Genomic DNA, 21,391 nt, shown 5'->3' with positions numbered 1-21,391 from the left:
ATCACAAGCGCATTGTCCCTGTGCAAACTCAGCCTCACCCCACTCAACCACCAGCAAGCAAGAAAAAGAAAGTGAGAAAATAAATCCCTGTATTTATCCCCATGCCTTTTCCCCCCATTCAGACCAAACCTTGACTCCAAGGAAAGAACAGCTACAGTGAAATGGAAAGAGAATAAAATGGACTTATTCTTAGCTTTTGAGCTTCCATCGGCCCAAGTCCTAGTGATTTATGGGAATTGTAAGGAATTTAAGTGCTAGTTTTGACTATAAGAAATCTGCCTTCTCACACCCTCAAAACACACACACCTAACGTGCTACCTACGTGCTGCAACTTGGTGGTGTTAGATCCTTCTAAGCAAGAATAAAAGCCCCCCACTGACAAGCCAGCCTTTTCAGGATGGGTGCAGACTGCTGGAATTTAAGAGAACTATATATCACCTCATTTAAAATGAGTTTTAGCTGAAGGAGAATTAGCTACAACTCTAGCCTGGGGTCTAAACTCTGGCTGAACCTAAAGCAAATGTCAGACTTCCCACTGGAGTCTCCTGGCAGCCATATTGCTGCAGGAGCTGTCCAGGAGATGATATTACTTCCAGCAAAACCTTCCTCTTCAGAGGCCTTTAAACTTTCCCAAGATCATCTTCTTCAATGTGAAATGTTTGATAAATCTGTAAAGTGAAATGCTTAACTTGCTGCAATTCAGTTTGTCCATGGTAGAGTGAGATCCCATCAACAAGTTATTTTGTTCTCCCAATTATGATGTGAACATATCAAGGAGTATTTGCAAGGCAGTAACACTCATCCTTCAATACGTTCAGTGGTTGCCATGTTTGTCCCTTGTATGGAAAGCCTTTTCCCTCTTTCTTATTTAGCTAACTTTTCTTCTTACTTCAAAACTCAACTCAACTATTTCCTCTTTCAGAAAGCCTTCCTAGATATCCCCGTTTTACATGGTTCTTATCACACTGTGTCTCTCCCTCACTGCCAACACTCTTATGGGAGAGTTCATGCTTATTCATTTGTGTGTCTTTAGGCTTGGCACTGTACCTGAGCCTAGCAGATGTTTGGTTAAAGTATGTAGAATAAATAAACCTAGACTCCAGGAACAGTAATCAGGATGCTTGGGGTATTTTATCTCTAATCCTAATAGCATCCTTTCAAGATAAGTGCTATACGCATTCCACAGATGGGGAAATTGAGGGTCACAGATGTCGAGTGTTTTGAGCAATTCCACACAACACGTATAGTGAACAGGATTCAACCCCAGGATTAGTTTTAAAACTAAGATTTTTTCATCATATCACCTGCCTCTCAGGAATGAATAAAAGGACAAAAGGTCTTTTAGCCCAATTCAGCAAGTAAGAATTTAAAGTTTTGGTCTTCACATATCAGGGCTGCCTGTGAACTTAGAGTATTTAAAAAAAGAAGGAATTTAAAATAATCCAGATGACATCTAGTGAAAATGATTATCAGCATGATTCATTATATCATTGGTATTTGATGCTATTAAGAAGATGTTTTTATTAATTATTAATAATAGTTGCTAACATGCATTCAATACCTACCATCCACCAGACATTGTTCTAAGCTTCTCATGTGTTTTATCTTGTCATTTAATCTTCAGAGCATCCCTATCACATAGATACCATTATTACCCTCATTTTACAAAGAATCTCAGGTTGAGAGAAGTGGAAATAATTTGCCCCCTGTCACACCATTAATGAGTGGTGGAAGTTTGATTCCTAGAACTTTCTCTCCTCAATCTATTCTTCTAGGTGGAGAAGCCTGGCAAAAATCAGGTGTGTTCCTGAAGGTTTGTGAGATCCTAGAAAGGTCATCATGAGTCAAAGATGACCCAGGTTGGAAAGATTCAGCCACTAACAGTTCAAAGGTTCTCCTTTACGATTCCATTCCATGAACTATTTCTCTTTGGAAGGATCTGCACTTTTATAATCATAAAGCCTTCAATGAAGCAAGGAGCAAAGTACACAAATGCATAGTTATGGACTCGATCTATTTCCATTTGTACTTAAAAATTTGCTGGGGAGTCATTCTTTTCTGTGGGTGCTTAAAATAAGCAAATGCCAAGAGAGTGAATTAAATAATCTTATAATGACGATGGCTGTGTTTAACAAGGAGCATCATTTCTCTTAACAGGATCTGATAAGACAGAGCGGCCGAGTCGCCAGGCTCCCCAGTGTCACCAGCGTTTCTAACAACCTATAGAACGCCAAATCTCCCTCCTGAGATCCATGTAAGGATGCATGGTGGCAGCGCTCTTGTATAACATTCATCTTCATGAGTGAGCTGCTCCATCTCCGCTCACGAGCAGAGATAAATGTCAGAAGATATCAGCCGTTGTGTATTACATGGCCACCCGGAGCACGCAGCTTCCCTCCCGCTGCCCTTCAGGGCCAAAATCACTTTAGACCAGAGCTGGGAGAGAATCAAAAATGTGTGAGGCTGTGGATGTTAGAGGGAGAAGCAGTCTGCAAGGAAGTAAATAAAAGAGAAACTAAAAGGGTCCTTGCTTACTTTTATGAAGAGACATAGAAAAATGAGTCTGTTCATTTATGTTTCTCCCTCTCGAGGGTGGTTGGTTAATCTCTAGCCTAGTGGTCTCCAAAGTGGGTGGGAGAGGGGGTGGCATAGAAGCGGTAGGAGGGAAGGGACAGGATGACCAAATGAGCACAGGGAGAAAATATTAGAATTTCTCTGCAAATGTATTATTATCTAAGTAATAAGAAAGAAGTTAAGTTGTCTAGCGTTTAATACGTGGATTGGCACAGCTGCCCTGATGCAGTCTGTGTCAGCCGAATGCAATGAATAATTATAAAGCTAACTAGATGTGGTGCAGCCATCTTACCCACTCATCCCTGTTGTATTACAGGCTGGACTGTGGAAAACACATCACATTCTACAGCGAGGGCTTTCAGATATCAGATAATTAGGTACCAGTTGCGACAATGGAGGTGTCCTGAGGAAGGAGAGGGAATAGCCAAACCTCTCCCTCATTCTTTTGCTTTTAGCTGCTGATAAGATATTGAAGTTTGCAGAAGCTTACATCAGTGGCTTTACAGATTATATTATCTAAGTTAAACTAAACCTCACAATACAGACAATTAGGGTTTGTTTGTGGGTTTTTTAAAAATTCTGCTTAGAATGATGATTATATTAAATTATACGCACAAATGACAAAGAAAGGGGCAGAATGGACATGGTCTACCCCTTACACTTAGTACCGGCTCTTTCTCAGGAGTTTTCATTTGTGTAAAATTAATCTAATTATATCCAGAAAGTAAACCATAATTTTTCAAAATTATCCAAAAGACTATATACAACTTTATATTTTATGGCAAACTTCATCATAAAGTTACAGTGTGCCCTGAGCCATCAATAGTACAGCTATCATATACTGTGTATGAATATGATAATTACACATATATCGGTAACAACTAGATGTAACAATTAGACATTTGAAACTTGTTTTACCTTTTTCTCATCATTTAAAATTCTTTACTTACTGCATCTTTTCTAATGTACATAATGTATTTAGATAGTAATGCATATATGATTTTTTAAAAATAATTTATGAACAAATTTATATTAGTAAGTACATGCATAAATATATATTATTGATAGTGATGTGCTATAAAATAGTTTGGAGACTACTTTCTAACTGATGAGGGTAGCCCCACGAAGTAGTCAGCCCGGCCTCCTTAACTGCTCATCATTGCTGTTGCCTTCTGAAGGAAATGCAAATCCCATTCCTTCTGAGTGCCCTTTTTCCTTTCACCTTTCCATATATATACTCAGGTACCATGACTCAATGTTCTCCCTACAATTAGCATTGCCTAAAAAAACATGGCACTAAAGCTGGAAACTTAACATCATAATAGCAATAGAACTTCTGAGTTTCTAATAACATATTGGAGACAAGAAAATAAGGAAGTAATGTTCTCCCAAATTAATACACCAGAGAGAATAAAGACAGAGACTAAGCAAAGGAATCTTCTAAAGCAGATCAACTCAAAGACTGTGATAGGTAAATAGGGAGAAAGATATTGTATCATCTAAGGCATGTTACAAAAGGAAGAGGTGTTCTGATTTGTGAGTAAATAGAGACTACACATTTCTATCCCGTTGTTAGATCACATTATTGGAAATATGTTAACATAATGTGGTGAATAATTGTAAAACAAACTACATTACAATGTAGCAATCTTATCCATTCATCTCTGTTGTGTTCATGGCTGGAATATGAAAAATGAATTTCATTATGCATTCATGGTTTTCATCTTACCCCTCTGCTGCTCTTTAATCACATAGCAATTGTCTTGTTAATGAATCTAAAAGCTATTAACACTGGCTTTCCTTAGGCCTGGGCTGTGCTTTTGGGTATGTGGATTCTTTTTCTTTCTCCTTGTGGCAGCTACTTGGTCCCCTGGGGCCGACTCCTTATTCCCCAATTCCAAGAAGAGCACCCTCCAGGGCGAGCTATATACCCCATGGGCAGATGACACAGAGCATTACATTTGTCCAGTCTCCCAGTGAGTTCCAGATCCAAGCTAGGTCTTTACGCTGCATCTTTCACATTTATTGAGGGTAACTGTTTTCAGAGGAAACTAAAAGTCATTCTTGACAAACCTAGGTTCATATTAGGTTTTAGACTCTATCATCTTGAGGCGATTTTTAATCTAAATCGCTTTAGACCATTTAAAAGTCTTGAGAGTCTTGAGATAAGTAGGCTAGATAATAATTGCCATTTAGGTGACTGGAAAACCAACGAATTTGTGATATTTTGCTATTCTTCTAAAGAATATGTAAAAATACTGTTCTGATTCATATTCTAATACACCAGGGACTGAAGACTGCCAACTCTTTTATTACAGACTGTTAGTCATCCCAGCTCTGTGTTTTGTAGACTGTCATCATCTCTTAGGTGATTTTCGCCTTTTGTCTTATAGAGCGTCATGATCCTTGACCTTTTCCACCTATCAATACTCCTGTCCTCTCAGTCTCAAAAACCAAGAGGCGTAAGGGTATATATCCTCCTTCTTTTTGATAGTGATAACAATTCTAACCTCTAAATGTCTCATAATAATTTTTTAGGGGCCTCTGATTTCAGAAAGAAATAAGATTTTATCCAAGAAAATAAGTACCAGCCTATCAGTTTTTATAAAGAACTAGCCACGAGCTAATAATTAATTACATGTATTCTACCTATCTTAACAATTCCTATCTCTTTTTTTCTTATGAATTTGAATTTTATTCTTATCTAAATAAAATACTCACAGAAGCAATTCACGGGTCTGGAAACAACTTCTTTCATCAAAATATAGGATAATTTAAATTTCATTAAAGCTTTGCAGGATAAATTGACAAAACTGGCTACTGGTCAAGGATTGAAGATTAATTTTGAAACCCTTCCTTCTTTAACTTTTTTCCACAAAATCATCTTGCTGTGGAAGAAAAATCACCTAAGTGTATTTGGCACATATTCACTCTCCTGCTGAAGCACGGAGTGGGTAGGAATAAGCCGGAACATCTCACACTTTTCGTTTACTGGGTCCAGTAGAAACAGGTAAAGAACTAAAGCTTGAGGCACAGGCTGAGTCTATACAACTTCTAACAACAAGGTCTAAAAGTCTTAATGTGCTTAAGTGAAGATAAATCATTTCTCAACAAATCAAAAGCAATTCTCGGTGTCTACTGTGGGTACATTTTAACATGCTTATACCTCAGAAGGGCAGGGCATTGTCATTGGGACAGATTGACAACTAACATAGCAGATGTGCACAGATTATTGATGTTTATAAGATCAATATAAAAAAACAAGAAATTGACAGGAAATGACGTAGTAGATAAAAGAAAGCTAATAACAACTCTTACGTGTAATAACAGATTTCATAGCCAGTTCGTATCCAGGTGGGTTTGCCAAGAAGAGCCTCCTTCACGGAATACAGGGTTGGCTGCATCCCTACACAAAATAAAAGCGGGAATTAATCCATGAGGGAAAGAGAATTGTAGTAGGCTGAATAATGGCCCCCAAAGATATCCAGGTCTTAAGTCTTGGAAACTGTGACTATTACCGTAAGACCTAAGAGACTTTGCAGGTGGGATTAAGTTAAGGATTTTGAGAGGGGGAGATTATCTTGATGGGCCCTAAATGTAATCACAAACATCCTTATAAGAAGGAGACAGAGGTAGGTTGGACTAAAGAAGAGAAGCAATGTGGCGAGAGCAGAGACAGGTTTGAATATGCTATGCTGCAGGCTTTGAAGATGGAGGAAGGGCACATGAACCAAGAAATGCAAGGAATATAGCTCTAGAAGCTGGAAAAGAAAGAGAAATAAATTTTCCCCTGGAATCTCCACAGGGAATATGGGTCTGCCAACACCTTGACTTTAGCCCAGTGACTCTAACATTGGACTTCTGGACTCCAAAACTGTAAGAGAATAAATTTGTCTTGTGTTAAACCACAGTTTGTGACATTTTGTTACAGCTGCCATATAAAGTGAATACAAGAATCAAGACTCATATTTTCTCTTTCTACACCAACAAGAGTCTGTTTAGTTGATACAAAATAAAGCAGTATCCTGTGCTCAGACATAGACACCTGGGAATACTTATTCCTTATTCAAAGCCACCCAGTAAATTAGCATATGCACCAGCAATAGCATGCAGTCCTAGAAACATTCAAAATAAATATGGATCTGTCCAGCAATTCTGCTACTGGGTATATATCCAAAGGAATGGAAACCATCATGTTAAAGAGATACCTGCACTCCCACATTTATCACAGCTCTATTTACAGTAGTCGGGCTATGGAACCAACCTAAATGTCATTAATGGATGACTGGATAAGGAGAATATGGTATATACACAATGAAATACTACTCAGCCATAAGAAAGAATGAAAATCTACCATTCGCAGCAACATGGATGAGCCTGGAGAACATTATGTTAAGTGAAACAACCCAGGCACAGAAAGATATATTGCCTGTCCTCACTCATGAGTGGGAACTGAATTAATAAATAAAGAAATAAACAATAAAGAGAGAGAGAGAAAGAAAGAAACAGCAATTATAACAATACATTGAACTTTTAGAAGGAGAGAACAGAACTGTAGTAACTAGAAGTGGAAAGGGGGAGGGGAAAGGGGATTAATGAGTTATTAATGACAAATTGGTTAATGGACACAAAGAATGATTATGTATTGTAATGATGAATAAGCTAACTATCCTGATTTGACTATCACACATTGTACACAACTATTGCTAGTCAACTTTGTACCCACAAATATGTATAATCAATTATGCTTCAATATCTTTAAATAAATTTAAAATATAATAAAAGCAGAGATTCTGAAAAATAAATAAATAAATACAGATTGCTAGTCAGTCTTTTTCTCTTGAATGTCTCCTCCAAAATGGCCACATGCATTCGGGAGAATTTAAACTTTTTCCACAGTTTCCTGAGAGTGTAAATCAGTGTTGTCCAACTGGATTTTGCTGTTCTCCTGTCTTGTGACAAATAGGTCAAAACGGTTGCTCCAATGAGATTTAGGAGATGGAGAGAAGGAACAAATGTGAGTGCTCGGCAACCTCAAAAAGCTCTTTTGTAGCAAGGGAATCAGGAAGCAGTGGAAATTGTGCGTGCTGTTAACAGTCCATGGCAGAATAAGGATTCCCACCTCCCCCATAGCAGCAGTTTGCTGTTGGTTGGCCACTGCCCTGCCACACCAGGCAATCAAAGTGTGTCAACCCAAATTCCAACCCTCTGGGAACCCAAGCAGGGCTTCTGGTGATAATCCAAACAGTCAAAAAGTGATATCATTCCTGGCTTTATCTGGAAAGCCCCTATTGCTCAAGAGCTCGTACCGTAGTTAAACTGGCTGTTGGGCTTCTCACAGTTGATGATGTTGAAACGGTAAGGAATGGCGGCCTTCATACCGCTCACCTTAAAGTAGAACCACTGCTGGTGCTGGGCGCTGTTCACATCAGCATTGACCAGCAAGTCATACTCAAACCTGCAAAGTCAGACGCAAGGTTGGAGGTTATCTGGAAAGACTTTAAAGTAACTTCCGACACTGAGAATCTTCAGGTTCTGGATTATAAATCTAAGACCCAGTTATGTCAGATGGAAGGTAACTTATAGTTATCATCCTTATCTCACAATATTGGGCACAGGCTTTGGGAATTCTTGGGGGTTGAGGGGGTTCTCAGCATTAGAAGAGTGAGTTACATAAGTACAGCCTGTCTCTTTATTAAACTATAATGAAGTTTCTATCCAGCTAGAAAAATGCAAGTGTGCTATACCCGGAGAAAATTCAGTCATATGTGGTGTGGATATGCCATCACTATTTGATGCTAGACATTATTTTGAGCCTCAGTTTCCTCCTGTGGAAAATGGCAATGGTGTCTGAACTTGCAGTGCTGTTTGTAAAAATTAAATGTTATACTAGATGTAAACTACCTAGCAGAGCAGCAGATATGAACAAGGCTAGCAATGCAGGGGTTGTTTCATTTTGATTGAGATATAAGTTATATGGACTGAAGTGCACAAATATTAAGTATACAGCTCAATAAATTTGTTTACATCTGGATGCACATGTGTGATCACTACCCGACAGAGGACATTTCCAGCACTCCAGGAGGCTCCTGTGCACTCTTTCCCAGTTGCTATGTCTCCAGAGGTTATTACTACTCTGAGCTCTAGCAAGAGAATTAGCAATGCAGTTTTGACATAAAAGGTATTATCAGGATATTTCATTTTCAAAATTATTACTGTCCCATCCTCTTGGTATTCTCTTTAAGTTGCTCTTCTAAAAAGGGTAATGTTTCTGTCCTGATTTATTCATACTCTCCCGCTTAAGACCCCTGATAAATGGCATTGTATAGTGAGATATAAGGAGGGTAGAGCTTGGGACAAGGCACATGCACGTGGAGCAGGACTAACTGGCGGAGTCCCACCACCCACACTGTCACTATAAGCACCACACTCTAATCACTGGGCTCACCAGGCAACAAATGAAGCAGAGCCCACTCGTAAGCAGCCCTCATAAGAACAATCCTGAAAATTCTATGTCCCTCAAATTGTCTGCTATTCCCACAGTGCTCTCTCCAAAAAGTGATCACAAGAATGTCTTACCCTGAAATAGGTCTGTTTTCTGTCACTTGACTCTGTTAGCCTGACCACAACTGATCAGTTTACTCTGCTCAAAGGCAATGTGTAGAGAAAGAGACCTGAACCGGCCAGCAGCTTAGACACATCCTGGACTGATAACTGTCCCACTAGAACACTCCTAATCAGGCCTTCTCTCTTCGATCCTTTGAATATGGAATCTGGAGAGAAGTAATAATGAAAACAGGAGCCACAGGAAGAAGTAGAAGCTGAGCTGACAACAGAAAGAGAAGGACGCAGAGAAGGAATCTTGACGTAATTGTCTTTCCTTTCTTGAACAGCTCAAGTAGCTCAACCTGTATCTGTTTTATATGTTGGGCTTCCTTGGAATATTTCATGCACCAAAAAAAGAGAGACAGACAGAGAGAGGGATATCACCCTTCACCTCCCTCCAGAAAGAAAAACTTCAAAAATGACTCCTCAGGTGGATATAAAACAGGTCTGAGCAATACTAAGTTCTGAGTTCATCATGGTAAATGTGCAACCCCAATTAAGCGCTTATGTTGACTGAGTGCTTACCAGGTGCCAAGTACTATTCTAAAAGCTTTATGTGTGTTATGTAACTTTTATAAAATCCCTGTGAAGTAAGTGCCATTACTGTCCCCATTCTGTGGGTGAGGAAGTAAAGGCATAAAATTAGTTAGGTCACTCGCTCAGTGTCCTGGTTAGAAAGGGGCGAAGTTGCTCCAGCAGTCGATTCTAAAGTCTGTGGCCACTACACCATTACGGTCCAGGACTGTTGTTTTCAGAAGATCACCCTTAGAAGATGAATTATATATGAGTTTATCTTACATTTTGGTATATGGGAAATATAGTCCACACTGCTATAGCAGGAAGAATTATAACTTAGTGAGAACAGCAGTCTCTTCTGCCACTGAAAAAAGAATTTGTACTCATTGTGTTTTAATTATTTCTTTCCTTTTAGCTTGGGCAGCCTAGTCTTTCCTTGACTTTTCTATTAATAAGAGCTCATTGGTAGGTCCTGCCAGAGAGGCATGGCACTGTACATACCCTTGAATGAAAAATAGTTCACCTCTTTCTGGAGATCCCAAGATTTTTGCCACTTAAATGCACTGCTATGGTAGCAACAGACATGGAGGGGTGCAGGAATAGGAAACCCCACCTGCCTTTCCCTGTCTACAGAACCAGCCTTGGCATCAATGGAAATATAAGAGGTCTTCAAAAACATTCATATTATGTTTTAATTCTATTTCTCCACAAACTTTTTGAAGAACCCTTGAATAAATATCCCAGGCAAAATCTTCTCACACCCAATATGGACCCATTATTTGGAGCATAAGATGTATTTGTAACAGTTTACCTCTAGTGAATAGTTCACCTTGCTATGACATCAGTTAGTGAGGTCCCTAGTGGTGTGCTGATAAATGGTTAACAACTGACTCTGAGAGGAAAAATTGTCATTTGTAGCATTTGCCAATTTTCATGGTATAAATACTTCTATCCCAGCAGATTTTAAGCTACTAGCATAAGGTCACTGAGCAGAGAATGGGGAAGATATAGACACAACCTGCTTTCTTGAGCTGCTGGGATCTACCCTCTATGGCTTTCTGTACTTACTCACGCACTTGGATGGCTTTGCGAAGATTTCCTGACTCAAACTTGGAGAAGAACCTTAAGCAATTGGAAGCAGTGTCTTGCAAAGGCCTATAATGAAATATGGAACATGTGAACATATGTGTTATTGCTATCCTTGGACACAGTTTGACATTTCTTAAGTATAAAATTTCTCTTATAGATATTTCACCTGAACTTTCATCATGCTGTTTTTAGAGTTAGGAATAGATTACTAATGTGAAACACTCCTATTCTCAGCCATTAACAGAATTCTCCATACCCCCAAACTCCGTGGATGCACAAGACCACTTACCAAGGCTCATCTAAACTGTAGACAACTTTATTTATGATATCACTTGGCTGGATGAGCCTCCGGACATCCTCAAATATCTTGAACCTGGAAAGGAAAATTGGAAACTTTTCAAGGGCTGGATTTCACTCCCTACCGCACTCATCCTAGGCCACCTGGGAATCATCTGAGAAATATGAAAGAAAAGGGAAATTTAGTAATGCCCCAACTTTGAGCTCAAAGAGTACAAACAACACTGCCCCTCTTTCCTTCTCTTCTTTATCAAGAAATAAAACTACACTGAGCAGTAGAAATGTAGGAAGCAGTGATGTCAGATTTCAGTTAAGGGATTCTTGGCTTAAAGGGAAGTCTTGTCAAGAACATTTGGTCTAGGGGACTTTGGAGCTTGTCTGGATGAGTGAATATGAGGGTCCTTTGCACTGAAACAGTTTTGAAGGACACTTTAGAACTATGAACTGTTAGCATCCTCAAGGTTTGGGAGGCTTCAATAAGCCTTTGTGCTTTCGTGCTATTTATATTCCTTGGGCTCTGTCTGCCCCAGAATGCTGAGGTCAATCTTCTGTTTGATATATACCAATATCTGGGATATTTAGGTAAGAAGGAGGAAAGAAGTTCAGGAGGTCTTTCAGATTCTCTCTTTGAATTTCCAATCCAGATCACCCGGATGGAATAGGAGAAGGGTTGGGGGCAGAGCGAACACATAAGGTCTGGACTCAGAGAGAGGATGTTCTATCCATGAGTAAGATAGGGCTAGACCAGCCCCTGTGGTGTGCCTCTCTGGAACTTGAGCATGAAAGATAATATACAGGAGGGAGATTAGAGATGTCAGCCAGAAGCCCAAGTGGGAGCAGCTCTTGGGATCCACCGTCAGGAAAACATTTTGCTGATGAAATGGAAAATAAGTTAATGAAACTTTATGGTCTGCACGCTTTGCTCCATTGACTTAGTATATACATACTCATTTTTTTTCTAGGGAAAAATTTTTTTCCTTGGATTTAGCAGTTTTCATTCTAATCTTACTATGCTGGACTAAAGGAAAAGCTCCCTTTACTCCATTCTGGGAATAATCTCTCAACCAGTGTTTATGCCCTGGACAATGTGCTTTTCCATTCCCTCCTCAGTGATGCAGCAAAACTATTCTCCAGACCAAACCAGGGTCTATCAGGTGGGACTGTGGAATGGAGGTACATTACCTCCTCTCTATTAGCAGAAGATCAGATATTAATTTTTAGTAAGCAAGAAAAGAAAACACAAATCATTAGCTCTTGATTTTGCTGAGAACCTTCCTTTGAGGAATGATTCCAATATTTGGAAAAACTAGATAATCTTTCCCTGTTGTAGTGGTTTGCAATGGATATGGGGAAGAAGTTGTATTAGAATCATCCAAGGAATTAATTTTCAGGAAATGCATGCCTATCACTACCCACATTTGATTCTGAAATATCCTAGTTAAGAAGGCAAGCTTGTGTGTTTGGCAAAAGTTTCCCAAAGGGCTTTAACATGCTCCTGACTGATGCTCGCTTTCCTACACATAGCAGAATTATCTGTACAAACCATTCCACCTATAAAAATATAAAAGGAGAGAGAAAAAATACAGCTCCCTAGTCAGTAGTTCCCATCACCTTTGGATTCCATGTTTGCGTTCCAACATGGACTGGGCAGAGGGAGGTGGGCAGTGTCCCCAGAAATCGGGAAATGCCATCATCTCGAAGTCCACCACAGATTTGGTTCTTCTGGCTTTGGACATATAGAGATAGGGATCATGGAAAGGGATGTGCTTGGGATGTGTCTCCAGAAGCTTATCTATTACTTCGACAGTTTCTCTTGGCCCAGTGGAATTGGAGAAGGAGGGATGCATCCTCGGGCAGGAAATCATATCTATATCCCAAGCATCCTCTTTCAGGGAAGCCTGAATGTCACAAAGTTTTTTTTCAAAAGAATCTATCCCAAGACCGTTGGACTGTACATTTTGGCGTGAGCTCATTACAGGCCTTTTTTTGGAGGCTAGATGCACCATGGACCTCCCCATCTTCACCATGCTCAGAAGGGAAGTCTGGACTGTGTCTTCTCTTTCTTGGCCCCAGGAGCTTCGGTCCTTATTCAAGCAATGCTGCTCTGATGAGGCAGCAGTTGGAATGTGGTGATGATTGACATATTGAGTCAAGTTCAAATCATCTCCAAATTTGGACTCCAGTTCCTTCAGGTTTAAAGTGGAAAAGAATATGTCAGTGTTTCCTTCCAGGTAGAGAATACAATTTGATCCCTGTCCTTACTCTCTGGGCACAGAGCTGAGCATAAATCCTATGAATTGGGAAGCTTTCCCAAGGTCAGCCAAGGAAGTCTAACCTTCAAGAGTCAAATAAATGACAGAATCATAGAAACACATTTGGAAGGAAATTTTGGTGGGTCTAGTACAATTGTATACAGTATATGAATGTCTTCTGCAGCACCCACACTAAGTTACAGTCAGGTTGAACAACCTGATTTTAGGGGAACTTATTGCAACTCAAGGTGATGCCTTTCACTGCACCCCAAAGCAGTGCCTTTCATTTAAAGACAATTCTGATTACTTAAGAAACTTCTTCCTTACACTGAGCTGAAAGTTCCTTCCCTAAAACTTGTACCACTGATCTCCTTCTGCTTTCTGGAGTGAAATAGAATAGATTAACTCCCTTCTCTACATGTGACTTCGCTTGTACCCTTAGATGTAGCCAAATTCATGATTTATTAAGAGCCATAGAAAATAATGGAACTCAAAAAGCAGGTCTAAAATATTGATAGCAGCAACAGCAGCAGCAACTAGGTATTGGACTAACATCACAGGTCTAAGATTCCCAATTTGTTTCTACTGACCAAGAAAGCCTGGAATCAGGATGGCCACCTTTAGAAAGCCATCTAGGACAATTTTCCCACTTAGGCACAGAACAGTTAAATCATTATAAGTTTTTATGTGCTTTTTTCAGTGCATGGGAGAAGGGCATATAGGTAGTGATGTGTGCCTTTGTTCTATTTCTATCCTAGGGGCAGGGTGTCAGATTGCAAGGCCTTGCATGCATCCCAGCTTGGCCACCTTTTTCACATTTTTGCTTAGGCTTCTGCTTTTATCTCAGAAAGATTCCAGAAGCAGATAGCTAATTATTAGTAATGTTTTGCATCTATACATGCCTGTTTGTCCTTCCATGTTCTGCAAAGAAACCATTGTGCACCATCAAGAAGCAGAAGCATGACGTATGTCCTACCTCAAAGCTGCAGGAGAGCTCTAGACACATTGCCTCATACTGCACCAGTTCCTCTTCAGGTCGGTCAGGACCAGGTTTGGCACTCAGCTTGTCCACGTCTGTTTCCAAGTCATCATCCTGCAACAGAATATTCATAGAACAGCTTACAATCAGGAAATCCACCCTGAGAAGCATCAAGACAAGATACATGTGTGCTTCTTCAGAATCTTAGGACAGAATCTTCAGAATCTTTCTTGCCTCCAAATTACAGCACTAGCCTATCCAGTGAAGAATTGAATGTGTTGGATTGTTTTTTTTTTTTTAATGAAAATAAAAAATACATACAACTTTTCTCAGCATTTATATCAATATTTATCAGTAGTTATCAGAAATAAATAATAATTTATATAAAATGAAATGAACTATGTAAAAATAAAGCACGATATAAGAGAAATTGTCTCACCACCACTATCTTCAATACGATTGTAATTATTGCTCTTATTCATCTGTCTACATTTGCCATTTAGGTCCTTCACTGTTTTTGCAAACATTTAATGAGCAACTATTATGAGCAAGTACTCTTGTAGGTACTGAAGATTCAGTGATAATGGAACAAAGGTCTGTGCTCCCATGGAATTTGCCTTCCAGTGAAAGATGGAAGACAGCAAATGGTAAAGTAAACAAATGAATAAGATCATTTCCAGCCGTTGCAAATGACCTGGAGATGATGAAAGGGGGTGACATGCCTGTGACTGAGACTGGGCCATGGGAAGCTATTTAGATTGGGGGACTCAAAAAGGCCTCACTAAGGAGGTGAGACTTTAACTGAGCAAAGACTCAGGGAAAGGAATTACTAACAGAAGTAGCAGCTTAAATTTGCATACAGAAAGAAGGTGGCTGAACTATAGAAAATAAGAAGAAGATTGTAGGAGATGAGATTTAAGAAGGGATCAGGAGAGAGATTATACCAATCCTTATGGGACGTGGGGTGAAGTTTGTGTTGTCCTGCTATAGCTTTATCCCTTTGTACATTTAAAAGTTCACCAAGTCACCACCTGTCTTTTCTTCATTGGGATGGATTATCTCAAACGCTTTATTATTTCTTCAATAGCATAAGTTCATAATAGTTTAATGGGGAGGGTGACTCTCCTCTGAACATTTGTGTGTTTTCCAAAGGTAATAGAGTATTACAGAGAAAAGACAGTAGGAATCAGCCAGTTCAGACTCTTCATCTTTCATATGCTAGACCATGTTTTCCTATTAAAATAGGGGATAAAAATCTACCATATGTTATAGAAGTATATTTGGTTAGTTTTTAAAAAAAAAAAAAACTTGGCAGCCTGAAGGCCGAAATCAAATAAATGTGGAAAATAAATGCATATATTCCTGATCTAGAGAAAAAAGAAAATGTGTATTCCATCTATCTTCTGTAATTATCCTCTAAATTTCAAATAAAAGAAAAGTAAAACCAATGAGTTTGATTTAGTGGTATTTTCAGATACAATGCCTACCATGCCAAACTCCATAGCCTGGTACTGGAGAACCCATCACTCTTGTCCTTTGCAGCTTCATCTGTCAGTTCTTGCTTGTCTCCAGCCCCTCACTGCCGCCTCAGCCATGCCCCAGGGTGGTACCAATGGAAACACAACCTGGCAGACCATTGGGAAGAGTGTCCCCACCAGTGAGTAAGGATGTGCTCCAACCAGTGTCCTTGGAGTGAAGAGTGTCATATAAACCATGAGCTGAAACCTAATTCATTCTATGTGTGACTAGGTGGCCCACTTAGCCTTAGAGCAAGGGTTAGCAAACTATGGCCCACTGCTTGTCTTTGCAAATAAAGTTTTATTGAAGTACACCCACATCCACTCATTTATATATCATCAATAGCTGCTTTCTCAGTACAACAGCAAAGTTGAACAGCTGGGACAGAGACAATTTTTGGTCTTCATAGGTCTGGAGCTTGGACTCTGAATCTGCAGTTGGGTTCCCACCTCTTTCTGTATTTCTTATAGGTATCATTCATACTTATCTAGGGATGGACCTTCTCTGTGTCCTCACAACAATACAGACAATCCTTCACCATCTAGGATTCTGATATCCACCTAATCCAGAAAACGCTTTCTGGCGCTTGCTCCTTAGATTGGACCTCTTGGATATTGACTTTTCCCTGCCTCAGACTTGAGTTCACTGCCCCTTTGATGGTGATGATTTGTACTCTACTAGGAACAATCACTATGTTCACTAATCTGTGAACTCTCAAGATAAAAACTGTGCTTTACTTGTTTTTGTATCACATCACCATCCCCAAGAACTTAGCATGCTGCCCTGTATACGGATCATACCCAAGAAAATACCTGAAAGAAATAAAAAATTAAAAAGGAGGGAATAGAGGGAGGAAAGGAAGGGAGAAAGGAAGGAAGGTCTTAAATTCACTCTGTCCATCCCCCTGTTCTTCAGAGTTCGTCCAAATCTAGTGTTTGTGTACATGAAGAAAAAAACATGACCAACATCTAGTCTGTATTTGTTGTGAATTTCTATTCTTATGTTGACCTTAACAGTTTTCAGTCAAGACACAGCACCTGATTTTCCACTTTCCAGACCCTGTGCAGATAAAAGTTACCTTTAGTCATTCTTCCTAAGAGGCTGGTCCCGATTATTAGCTAAAATTTTCAAATGAGAAGGCCACAGATTAAAGGCCTGACTCAGTTCTGTGACCGGAAATGAAATATGCCTGGCTTCTTGCCCACATCTCTGGGAACACCAAGTAAAAACCAGTTTGCTGGAGCACCAGTTACCCTGCTCTTGTTGTACCCTGGAACGAAACCCTGATTCTAATGTTCCTCTGTTTCTTTACGAGTCATGCTCACACACTGACTTTTCATCTTCTCCTTGGTTTGAAAGCTGTTGATGAATGCTTCTAGGCCCTCGCCAATTTGTCTTGAGCTTCTTTCCCAGCTGGGTTTGTTTATTTGTTAGGTTCCACCACACCCCATGCCAGCATCCTCTGCAGAGTTAGGACTAAGGAGAGTATCTGAAAGCCCTCCCTCCCATGCGGTGTGAAGTCGAGCGCTGTCATGCACCTTGTCCCTCTGCATCAGATACAAGAGGCGACTGACACTCTGCACCAGACATTCAGTTATCAAACAGCAAGCAAGAGGGGAGGGAAAGTGGCATTGACGAATGACTGCAGCAGCACAGCATTATTCAAATAATTCAACACGTACTCCATAAGCCCACACCACCAAGCCACGGCAGAGAACCAATTTGCTACTGATGACTTCAGAAATGATTCTATTTATCAACAAAACTCTGAGAACACTAGACTGTCAATAGCAGTCTAAACCTAGAGGTGTAGCTAAGTGGTAGTTCCTATATGTCTGCTACTACCATCAACAAGGTGAGTGATTATCATGATATAGAACTCAAAAGTCTCTTCCTAGATAGGAGAGGAAAAAGAAGGAAGGAAGCCTCTTTCAAATTCTTGGTTTTATCCCCAGGAATGTCACAAAGAGGAGCATGTATTTCTGAGACTTTTTACAGATGACAAAATTAAGGAACCATAATTTGAATGAATTTATCCAAATCCATCTCCACCAACAGAAATGAAAACAGAATTATAATTTGTAGACAAATTATTATTCTAGAGCAGTGGTTCTCAACTAGGAGTGATTTTGGCAATTCCTAGAGACATTTTTAGTTCATAACTTGGGTGCAAAGGGTGAGTGCTACTGATATCTAGTGGGTAGAGGTCAAGGATGCTGCTAAACACATTACTATGCACAGGACAGCCACTCACAGCTAAGAAGTATCCAGTCAAAATGACAATAGTGTCAAAGTTTAGAAACCCTGTTACAGAAAAACAATCAGTAAACTGTCTCACTTCCTGTTTTCTTAAATAAAGTTTTATTGGAACGCAGCCATGCCCATCAATTTATATATTGTCTATGACTGTTTTTGTGCCACAAAAGCAAAGCTGAGTGGTTGTGATGATGACAATGACTGTATGGACCACAAAACCTAAAATGATTACTACCTGATGACCTCTGCTCTATAGCATAGGCCATTATGGGATAGGCATCAAGAAGCAATACTTCCCTGCTAGTCAGGTTGTGCACCATGCAAATTTAGGGAGAACAATTCACACAGACTCTGATGTAAATGGAATTGTACAGTGCAGCAGCCCAATGCAGAATGGGTAGACAAGAAGAGTGATTTATGAAGATACGTGAGATCTACTAGAAAGTTTCCTGGAAAATCTTGCCATAGTCTCACACACACTTATTAAATATACCAACTCTAAGCATTAAGTGTCTACCTAAGGTTCATCCTGATGGAGTAATAGTGTCTTGATAATGGATAGCCTCTAACTTTACAGTGAGACATTGTACTAGACTACCAAGATAAAAACAGCAACCTGGAAATTAATAGCAGTAGCTGTCAATTACTAAGCATCACAGTCACTGGAGTGGTGGTACTAAAGCAAGTCCCTAAAATTTACACTGGTCTTGGGCAAACATGGGAAGTGATATTTTCATTTGCATGATGTGAATATGGAGATAATTAGAAACAAGGGCTGGTTGTACCCACCTCCTCTTTCGTATCTTCAGAATCTGAGTCTTTGTCCCCCTTTTCATCACCATCATCTTCAAAATCCTCTGGGTGGGGGAAAAAAAGCAGGTGAAATGAGTGAGGGTTCCCCCTTTCCCTGGGATTCAGACTTCCACCACACAGCAGTTAGTACTTCTTCCTCTTGTAAGGGCCCCCTACTAAGTGCACAATATCTCATCACGTTCTAATGCTTACTGCTGCGTGTAAAACGTGTGCACATGGACACGTGGGAGCGCTGTATCATGAAGTCGAAATTGTTGTCTCACATTAAGTGCAAAATAAGTGCAGAACAAAATGGCACACGAATACCACTCGGCATACTCCCACCCAAGTTAGAGGTATTTATGCAACAAACATTGCCAAAGTTTAGAGACTGCACATATATAAAATTTGTTATAACTTAGAAAACACCTTGATTTAGTTTACGACTTTTAAATGAAGGAACTTATTTAAAACTAAAGTCCATAGAAAGCACTCAGTGCCATTGTCACAAAATTATGCCTACGGAAAATCTGTTCCATGGTAGGAAGATGGGGTTGAAAAGCACTAGAATCTTTTGACAGTAAGATCTTCCTGGAGATTAAATAATCATACTTTCAAACATTCCAATATGACTAGCATGGGATTGTACATAGCAAGAATTTTATTTCAATTTCATCCTTAGGGAAAATTAATTTCACAACCAGTCAGTACAGTGGAGAGACTCGATCATGGGACTGTGAATAGATTTTTTTTAATTAGCTGAGATGATTGTACAGGCATTTGATAGCTACCAGGCAAAGTGGCTACAGCTAATAATTAAGGACAAAATAAGTGAGCTTGGTATTTGTTCACGCTGCTTATGAAAAAAACTGCCCTTTCATATATAGCTCTAATTAGCTTATGAGATAATCATGGTTGACCCATAAAACGATAGGTTCTCCTTTCACCCATGTTCCTTGGACTTATTTCCAAAATGCAAAAATTCATCTTAAAGCTCATAGTTACCCACTTATTTACCTTCAGTTAGAATATGTGGAGGCTCAGAGGTGATGCTCCCAGGGACCGGGAAGGCATAAGCGCTGCTGGCTGTGGCCAGGGGAAGTGGACTCTTAGGGTAGCATTGCCTCAGGATCTGAAGCGCAGCAGAGATGATGGGCTCCATGCTCTTGTCATCCAGGCAGCTCTGAGCAAAGGCAAGATGGTATCAGAGACTGATGTTGAGGTACAGTTCCCTTGCTGTAACAGTATTTCAGGTAATGAATGTCACATAACCTAGATGGACAGTGAATGGTCAAATTTGAACTTTCTAATGTACAACCTGCATTTTTACTTCTCTTTCATAGCTCATATGTTATTGTAATTAATTTAGTCTGAAAATAGACTTAAACTTCTTTCAAGGATACTCAAGATGTTGTCCAGGATAGCTGGGGGAAGAAGATGTGAGCATCTCCCTTCAGCCATCCACTTGTCATTGTGAATTGTGCCCTAAGTTAAGGAATGAGTAGCTGAAGTAATGGAAGTCTTGCTGCTCTCTTTCAACTATTATCTGAAGAGAAAATATAAAGGAGAAAGGTAACATGAAATCAGAAGAAAAGACTACGTGACTCTCAAGTACCTAAGTTAAATAACATGCCTCTTCTCAAAGCCCACAGTGTTGATCCCTCTTGGCACCTACCCAAAGCAAAGAAAAATTGGATTTGCAGATGTAACATTTTGATACAGATGGAACATGACAAGACCCCTCTTTGAAAACACTGTGAAAAATATAAGAACAAGCTTGCTAAATTGAGAGACAGTTGGGTATAGGTTGATACCTCTTTGGCAAAAACAACCATTTTCTTCAGTTTTTTAGCAAATGTTTTGCCTACCAACTTGGTGCAGAAAGTAGCCTGATGTGAGATCCAATGTGCTATTCCTAAAGGGTGCAGCAAGCTCTGAGCCCAATAAGCCATAGCAGTAGATGTGGTGGATGCTGGGTCCCCACCACAGGGCAGTGTGAATGTCTATGATGCTGCCACACTATGTACCTCCAGGCACACATTCTAGGTAGCTCCACAGGAAAGAAGATGGACAAGAAAGATTTTAATAAAAATTTAGCCATGAATTCAAGCTACTCAGATGACTTCAAAATACAAGTAAGCCAACTTTCAAAACAGAAATGTCTTAATACAATCAAAAATGCTATCTCCCAGTGTGCTCAAATGGTACCAACAAGGCGTCCTGAACCAACAGCCTCAGTGCACACAGTAGGAAACACTCAGTGGAGAATGAATTAGTTCAAACTGTTTCATCCCTTGCCCTGTTCAAATGGCCTTGTGTTTAGTGAAAAGTTGTTAGGAATGGAAAAAGAGAAAACTGAGTGTAGAGGAGGAAAAGAGACATTGAAGTAGATGGCCGACCAGAGGAAATGTTTTGAACTCCAACCTTGGCAGAAATAGAGCCAAGTCCAAGCCAGAAAACTCAGTCAAAAATGCCAAAAAAACACTTTGGAACCCAAGTATGTCTGAGATTG

At 39.7% G+C, this 21,391-nt stretch overlaps 1 protein-coding gene across 5 annotated transcripts in view; it reads right to left on the bottom strand.

Moving 5' to 3' along the window:
• The window catches only part of AGBL1 (AGBL carboxypeptidase 1), an 866,292-nt gene that overhangs the window by 689,823 nt on the left and 155,078 nt on the right, over positions 1 to 21,391 (bottom strand). For all 5 annotated transcript variants that reach the window (XM_063089333.1, XM_063089334.1, XM_063089330.1 and 2 more), the window contains 8 exons: positions 19,897 to 20,062; positions 18,877 to 18,944; positions 14,311 to 14,427; positions 12,694 to 13,268; positions 11,075 to 11,158; positions 10,765 to 10,851; positions 7,884 to 8,032; positions 5,893 to 5,980 (listed from right to left, as the gene is read on the bottom strand). In XM_063089333.1, coding sequence (XP_062945403.1) covers positions 5,893 to 5,980; positions 7,884 to 8,032; positions 10,765 to 10,851; positions 11,075 to 11,158; positions 12,694 to 13,268; positions 14,311 to 14,427; positions 18,877 to 18,944; positions 19,897 to 20,062 — 1,334 coding nt within the window. The remainder of the gene's footprint in view (positions 1 to 5,892; positions 5,981 to 7,883; positions 8,033 to 10,764; positions 10,852 to 11,074; positions 11,159 to 12,693; positions 13,269 to 14,310; positions 14,428 to 18,876; positions 18,945 to 19,896; positions 20,063 to 21,391) is intronic.

Source organism: Cynocephalus volans, chromosome 3 (assembly GCF_027409185.1).
Source record: "Cynocephalus volans isolate mCynVol1 chromosome 3, mCynVol1.pri, whole genome shotgun sequence".
Lineage (NCBI taxonomy): Eukaryota > Metazoa > Chordata > Mammalia > Dermoptera > Cynocephalidae > Cynocephalus > Cynocephalus volans.
The sequence above is the reverse complement of the archived record's forward strand: the minus strand, read 5'-3'. Positions and strand labels throughout refer to the sequence as shown.